The 8,751-nt window shown below is 47.4% G+C and overlaps 1 protein-coding gene across 1 annotated transcript in view; it reads left to right on the top strand.

The window, feature by feature from the left end:
* Positions 1-211: 211 nt before the first annotated feature.
* Positions 212-8,751, top strand: part of GGT5 (gamma-glutamyltransferase 5) — a 263,704-nt gene continuing 255,164 nt past the window's right edge. Inside the window, exons 1-2 of the mRNA XM_078667773.1 lie at positions 212-827; positions 952-2,174. Of these exons, the coding sequence (XP_078523899.1) occupies positions 2,002-2,174 (173 nt within the window). The 5' untranslated portion in view covers positions 212-827; positions 952-2,001. The remainder of the gene's footprint in view (positions 828-951; positions 2,175-8,751) is intronic.

The raw sequence follows: 8,751 nt of genomic DNA, 5'->3' as shown, positions 1-8,751 counted from the left end.
GGGGGGGGAGAAGTGAGAAAGAAATGCTTTACAGCCTAACAGGCATGGCATTCCGACCCCTCACGGCCTCCCGCAGGGGTTCAGTAGCAGAGACGCTGCCCTGGGGCTGGGCTGTCAAAGTGAAAGTGGGAGGCAGGAAAGAGTTAACTTCTGGGAGTTAAGATTAATTTATCCGGTGCCAAAAAGAAGCTGTTTGCGAAAGATCTGGAGTGAGCAGTGGCGGGCGAACGGAGACGCGAACTAACCTGGGAGCAGAACTTTATACCGTAGTGTATATAGAAGGAGCGAATCCACGCGAGCCCGGCAGAGCACACCACAGACCACCAGCAGCAGACACCACAGACCACCAGCAGAGGAGCGCACAGCCCCCCGGTAGGAAGGTCGGGGTAACACAGAAGCATAGCAGTAGCAGCGTCCAGACCCTCAGCTGGAGGAGAGAGTTACCGACCGGATAACACAGACCATCAGCAGGCGACACCACAGACCACCAGCAGAGGAGCGTACAGACCCCTGTTAGGAAGGTCGTGGTCCACCGAAGCACAGCAGTAGCAGAGTACAGACTCTCAGCTGGAGTGTTACCAACCCGAACTGAAGGAGAACACAGACCGCCAGCAGAGGACACTACAGACCACCAACAGAGGAGAGTACAGACCTTGCCCCCCTCCCCCCCCCGAATAGAAAGGTCGAGGTACCACAGAAGCTCGGCAGAGTACAGACCCTCGGCTGGAGGAGAGTGTTACCGACCCGAACTGAAGGAGAGCACAGACCCTCAGCAGAGGACACTACAGACCCTCAGCAGAGGAGAGTGCAGACTCTCAGCAGAGAGAGTACAGACCGTCAGCCGAAGACATACAGACCCCCAGCAGAGGAGAGTGCAGACCCTCAGCTGGAGGAGATATTAACTGGCCCGAACAGAAGGCGAGTACAGACCCTCAGCAGAGGACACCACAGATCCTCAACAGAGGAAAGTACAGACCACCAGCAGAGGACATTACAGACCCTCAGCTGAGGAGAGTACAGACCCTCAGCAAAGGAGAGTACAGACCACCAACAGAGGAGAGCACAGACCCCTCAAGGGATGGTCCGGATACCACAGACACAGCAGGAGCCGAGTACAGACCCTCAGCTGGAGGAGAGTATTACTGACACGAACAGGAGAGTAGCATTTCTTAGCAGAGTAGAATATAGAGGAGAGTACCAAATAAGCACAGCAGGAGAGTACCACAGACCGCGGGCAGGAGCAAAGTACTGACCCCAGAAGGAGGAAGAGACTATTACAGATCCCCAGCAGGAAAAGTGCAGTAACCAGCAGCAGCAGCAGCAGAGTACACACCCCCAGCAGGTGGAGAGTGTTATAGATCCGCAGCAGAAAAGGTGCACAGACCGCCTGCAGGAATAAGTACAGACCACAGGAGGAAGAGGCCACTTCAGACATTCATCAGGCAGAAAGCGCCACAGACAGACCCCAATAAGGAGAGCTTCACAGACCTCCAGCAGAAGGGCAGTGTATAAAAAGAACTAAGACGGGCTCCTTGTGTAAAAGTTTGAGGTAAAGTCTGCGTGATATCTGAGGACCCTAACATTCTTGCATACCCCTAAAAAGCAGAGGCTTAGACAGCACAAGCATAGCACAGTGAAGACATATAGACGCTAAAGATCGCCTATAGATTATTAACAGGGCTACCAGTCACTGGAAAAGTAGAAGCCTTACCTGAGAGCTGGAAAGAACGGGGGCATCCACAAGTCAGCTTCTTAGACTTGGAGAATCTGGAGAGAATAAAGAAATCAAGATTTGTAGGGTTTTCAGAAGGACCTGAAGACCACAGTGAAAGATAGAACCAACAGACCCCCCAAAAATAGTGGCTTCTACGTGGTGTTGACCGCAGTCCTGGGACTGAGTGTGAGCAATCCCCAACACTTCTGCGGGGTGTTAGCCACAGTCCTGCAACTGAGTGTGAGGAACCCCCAGCTCCACCACACCTGCTCGTACCTGGCAGCGCGATGGCCATATCAAGGAGCTGGTGCTGCTGCTTGGTCCTCCTCACCCTTGGGATTGTCATCGGTGTCGTTGTGTTGTTGGTGATCCTGGCACGGCAGCCTGTGGCCCCTTGTCCGGGAGGCTTCCAGCATGCTGCTGTGGCTGCGGACGCTCCTGTCTGCTCAGACATTGGCAGGTACATGTGTGCATCTGTGGCATATGTTTAACGTGCATGTATCAGTATATCTATGGTTGTATCTCAGGATATGTGTAGATATATCACATGTTACACATCTGTGCGTGTATCTCAAGGTATGTGTGCATATATCACTCGTAATGCATCTGTGCTTGTATCTCATGGTACGTGTGCATATGTCATTCGGTACACATCTATTCTTGTATCTCATAGTACATGTGCATAGCTCACTCATTACACATCTGTACTTGTATCTCATGGTACGTGTGCATATATCACTCGTAATGCATTTGTGCTAGTATCTCATGGTACATGTGCATATCTCACTCGGTACACATCTGTTCTTGTATCTCATGGTACATGTGCATATCTCACTCGGTACACATCTGTTCTTGTATCTCATGGTATGTGTGCATATATCAGTCGTTACACATCTAGGGTTGTATCTCATGATACGTGTGCATAGCTCACTCGTTATACATCAGTGCTTTTATCTTGTGGTACATGTGCATATATAGCTTATTGTGCAGCTATGCTTGTATCTCACATGGTAAGGGTACATGCATTACACGTTTTACATCTATGCTTGCGTTGCTCTTGACAAGGGTGAATTTATTGCTCGTTTAACTATGCTTGTATAACTCCTGTGAGTATGCATGTATCACTCATACACCTGTACATGTATATCATGGTACGTGTACATATATCACTTGTTATACATATTTGCTTGTGTCTCATATTATGTGTGTGTATGTCACTCGTTATATATCTATGATTGTACCGCTTATGGTAAGAGTGACTGTATCACTCTATGTACATCAATACTTGCATGTTATGATAACTGTGCACATATCACTCATACATTAAAGCTTATATTACTCATGGTGCATGCGCCTATATATAATCTATGTACATCTATGCTTGTATCACATGGCATGTGTGCATATCTCACTCTTACATCTAAGCTTGCATTGCTCATGGTAAGTGCACCTGCATCATGTGTTATACATCTATGCTTGTATCACTCATGGTGAGTGTGCCTGCATCACTCATGCATCTATGCTTGTATCACTCATGGTGAGTGTGCCTGCATCACTCATGCATCTGTGCTTGTATCACTCATGGTGAGTGTGCATGCATCACTCATGCATCTATGCTTGTATCACTCATGGTGAGTGCGCATGCATCACTCATGCATCTATGCTTGTATCACTCATGGTCAGTGTGCATGCATCACTCATACATCTATGCTTGTATCACTCATGGTGAGTGCGCATGCATCACTCATGCATCTATGCTTGTATCACTCATGGTCAGTGTGCATGCTTCACTCCTTCATCTGTGCTTGTATCACTCATGGTGAGTGTGCATGCATCACTCATGCATCTGTGCTTGTATCACTCATGGTGAGTGCGCATGCATCACTCATGCATCTGTGCTTGTATCACTCATGGTGAGTGTGCATGCATCACTCATACATCTATGCTTGTATCACTCATGGTCAGTGTGCCTGCATCACTCATGCATCTGTGCTTGTATCACTCATGGTGAGTGCGCATGTATCACTCATGCATCTGTGCTTGTATCACTCATGGTGAGTGTGCATGCATCACTCATGCATCTATACTTGTATCACTCATGGTGAGTGCGCATGCATCACTCATGCATCTGTGCTTGTATCACTCATGGTGAGTGCGCATGCATCACTCATACATCTATGCTTGTATCACTCATGGTCAGTGTGCCTGCATCACTCATGCATCTGTGCTTGTATCACTCATGGTGAGTGTGCATGCATCACTCATGCATCTGTGCTTGTATCACTCATGGTGAGTGTGCATGCATCACTCATGCATCTGCGCTTGTATCACTCATGGTGAGTGTGCATGCAGCACTCATGGTGAGTGTGCATGCATCACTCATGCATCTATGCTTGTATCACTCATGGTGAGTGCGCATGCATCACTCATGCATCTATGCTTGTATCCCTCAGTGTATCACTCATGGTGAGTGCGCATGCATCACTCATGCATCTATGCTTGTATCACTCATGGTGAGTGCGCATGCATCACTCATGCATCTATACTTGTATCACTCATGGTGAGTGCGCATGCATCACTCATGCATCTGTGCTTGTATCACTCATGGTGAGTGCGCATGCATCACTCATGCATCTGTGCTTGTATCACTCATGGTGAGTGTGCATGCATCACTCATGCATCTATACTTGTATCACTCATGGTGAGTGCGCATGCATCACTCATGCATCTGTGCTTGTATCACTCATGGTGAGTGCGCATGCATCACTCATGCATCTGTGGTTGTATCACTCATGGTGAGTGCGCATGCATCAGTGCTTGTATCACTCATGGTGAGTGTGCATGCATCACTCATACATCTATGCTTGTATCACTCATGGTCAGTGTGCATGCATCACTCATGCATCTGTGCTTGTATCACTCATGGTGAGTGTGCATGCATCACTCATGCATCTGTGATTGTATCACTCATGGTGAGTGCGCATACATCACTCATGCATCTGTGCTTGTATCACTCATGGTGAGTGTGCATGCATCACTCATGCATCTGTGCTTGTATCACTCATGGTGAGTGTGCATGCATCACTCATGCATCTACGCTTGTATCACTCATGGTGAGTGTGCATGCATCACTCATGCATCTATGCTTGTATCACTCATGGTGAGTGCGCATGCATCGCTCATGCATCTGTGCTTGTATCACTCATGGTGAGTGCGCATGCATCACTCATGCATCTATGCTTGTATCACTCATGGTGAGTGCGCATGCATCACTCATGCATCTATGCTTGTATCACTCATGGTGAGTGCACATGCATCACTCATGCATCTATACTTGTATCACTCATGGTGAGTGCGCATGCATCACTCATGCATCTATGCTTGTATCATTCATGGTGAGTATGCATGCATCGCTCATGCATCTGTGCTTGTATCACTCATGGTGAGTGCGCATGCATCACTCATGCATCTATACCTGTATTACTCATGGTGAGTGTGCATGCATCACTCATGCATCTATGCTTGTATCACTCATGGTGAGTGCGCATGCATCACTCATGCATCTGTGCTTGTATCACTCATGGTGAGTGTTCATGCATCACTCATGCATCTGCGCTTGTATCACGCATGGTGAGTGTGCATGCATCACTCATGCATCTCTGCTTGCATCACTCATGGTGAGTATGCATGCATCGCTCATGCATCTGTGCTTGTATCACTCATGGTGAGTGCGCATGCATCACTCATGCATCTATGCTTGTATCACTCATGGTGAGTGCGCATGCATCACTCATGCATCTATACTTGTATCACTCATGGTGAGTGCGCATGCATCACTCATGCATCTATACTTCGATCATTCATGGTGAGTATGCATGCATCGCTTATGCATCTGTGCTTGTATCACTCATGGTGAGTGCGCATGCATCACTCATGCATCTATACTTGTATCACTCATGGTGAGTGCGCATGCATCACTCATGCATCTATGCTTGTATCATTCATGGTGAGTATGCATGCATCGCTCATGCATCTGTGCTTGTATCACTCATGGTGAGTGCGCATGCATCACTCATGCATCTGTGCTTGTATCACTCATGGTGAGTGTGCATGCATCACTCATGGTGAGTGTGCATGCATCACTCATGCATATGTGCTTGTATCACTCATGGTGAGTGTGCATGCATCACTCATGCATCTATGCTTGTATCACTCATGGTGAGTGTGCCTGCATCACTCATGCATCTGTGCTTGTATCACTCATGGTGAGTGTGCATGCATCACTCACGCATCTGTGCTTGTATCACTCATGGTGAGTGTGCATGCATCACTCATGCATCTATGCTTGTATCACTCATGGTCAGTGCGCATGCATCGCTCATGCATCTGTGCTTGTATCACTCATGGTGAGTGCGCATGCATCACTCATGCATCTGTGCTTGTATCACTCATGGTCAGTGCGCATGCATCGCTCATGCATCTGTGCTTGTATCACTCATGGTGAGTGCGCATGCATCACTCATGCATCTGTGCTTGTATCACTCATGGTGAGTGTGCATGCATCACTCATGGTGAGTGGGCATGCATCACTCATGCATATGTGCTTGTATCACTCATGGTGAGTGTGCATGCATCACTCATGCATCTATGCTTGTATCACTCATGGTGAGTGTGCATGCATCACTCATGCATCTGTGCTTGTATCACTCATGGTGAGTGCGCATGCATCACTCATGCATCTGTGCTTGTATCACTCATGGTGAGTGTGCATGCATCACTCATGCATCTATACTTGTATCACTCATGGTGAGTGCGCATGCATCACTCATGCATCTGTGCTTGTATCACTCATGGTGAGTGCGCATGCATCACTCATGCATCTGTGGTTGTATCACTCATGGTGAGTGCGCATGCATCAGTGCTTGTATCACTCATGGTGAGTGTGCATGCATCACTCATACATCTATGCTTGTATCACTCATGGTCAGTGTGCATGCATCACTCATGCATCTGTGCTTGTATCACTCATGGTGAGTGTGCATGCATCACTCATGCATCTGTGCTTGTATCACTCATGGTGAGTGCGCATACATCACTCATGCATCTGTGCTTGTATCACTCATGGTGAGTGTGCATGCATCACTCATGCATCTGTGCTTGTATCACTCATGGTGAGTGTGCATGCATCACTCATGCATCTACGCTTGTATCACTCATGGTGAGTGTGCATGCATCACTCATGCATCTATGCTTGTATCACTCATGGTGAGTGCGCATGCATCGCTCATGCATCTGTGCTTGTATCACTCATGGTGAGTGCGCATGCATCACTCATGCATCTATGCTTGTATCACTCATGGTGAGTGCGCATGCATCACTCATGCATCTGTGCTTGTATCACTCATGGTGAGTGTGCATGCATCACTCATGGTGAGTGTGCATGCATCACTCATGCATCTATGCTTGTATCACTCATGGTCAGTGCGCATGCATCACTCATACATCTATGCTTGGTGAATGCACGTACCAATCGTACTACATCCATGCTTGTATTGCCCGTAAGGGTCTCTAGGCGCTGCGGGCCGTCGGGAAGATAAGCAAGCTATTGCCCAGAGTCACATGGTGCTGGGCTAATCTGCCACCGGTGCCAGGGATCGAACCGTGATCCCCAGATTCTGGAGTCAGTCGCCCTAGCCGCGGCGCCACACCTCTTCCTCGCCTGATATGATATGATATGTGTGCATGTATCAATTTTTGTACATATATGCATGACATTGTATAGTTCATGGTATAGAGCTGTGCAGGCATCGCTCATGCTGGGTTCATGTATCATTCATTTTACATCTATGCTTATATCATGCATGGTATGTGTGCATGTATCATTCATTGTATATCTATGCTTATATCATGCATGGTATGTCTGCATGCTTGAAACATGATTCAGGTGTGTTTGTACGCTCATGGTATGTTTGCATGTTTCAATCATGGTATATCAACGCTTGTATTGCTCTTGGTATACAGCTATGCATATAGCACTCATTGTACATCTCTATGCTTCTGTTTATTGTGATATATGTGTGCGTATACCACTTGTACATATATCCATGTGTCACTTATCTTTAGTGTGCGTGTATCACTCTCTGTACATCTCTGATTGTATCACTTATCCTTAGTGTGCGTGCATCACTCTGCACAGCTCTGCTTGTACACTCACCTTTAGTGCACGTGCATCACTCTTTGTGCTTCTCTGCTTGAATCGCTCATGGTATGGGTGCATACATCACTCAACGGACATGTGTGTATGTATTACTCATTGCATCTGTGTGCATGTAGCACTCCATGGAAATCTGCGTGTGGACCAAGGAAATGGACGTGCGCCATGTACCACTGAATGGCCATGTGTGAATTCCACCCATAGCACCTGTGTGCATGTACCACTGAATGGTCATGCGTGACATTACACGTGTGTGCATATACCACTCAATGGTCATGTCTGACATTGCAACTGCGCACGTGTACCACTCAGTGGTCCTATGTGAATGCTACCCATTGCACGTGTATACATGTACCTTTATAACAGGGATCTAGAATTTAATTTGGGGTACTCTGGGGTGTATTTACCAGCTGCAGCTCTTTTACAGAACCGCTGCACAAGAGGTGAGCTTCGATGCCCAGGAAGTTATGTGTTGCGGTCCTTTACATACAAGTGTGACATTGAGATCAGAAACACACGGTAACATGGGCTCCAGCCAGCTATGCGGGAGGTTGGTGCATTCACAAGGTGTTAATGGCTGTTGAAGAACCAAGAGAACACATTAGTGACGAGACACTCTAACCATGAACTGGAATGTGAGGGCATGGTCCATGTGTACATCTATCACTTCCTAGGTATGTGCGTAAGATGCATTGCAATGTGTGTGTGCATGTTCCACTCCTGGTTTGTGTGTGCGGGAAGCACTAACAGGCATGTGTGTGCATGTTACATGCATGGTTCATGTGTGCAAGAAGCACTAAGTGGCATGTGTGTGCATGTTCCA

Source organism: Lissotriton helveticus, chromosome 11, assembly GCF_964261635.1.
Source record: "Lissotriton helveticus chromosome 11, aLisHel1.1, whole genome shotgun sequence".
Classification (NCBI taxonomy): Eukaryota; Metazoa; Chordata; class Amphibia; order Caudata; family Salamandridae; genus Lissotriton; species Lissotriton helveticus.
This window is presented reverse-complemented; position numbering and strand designations above follow the sequence as displayed.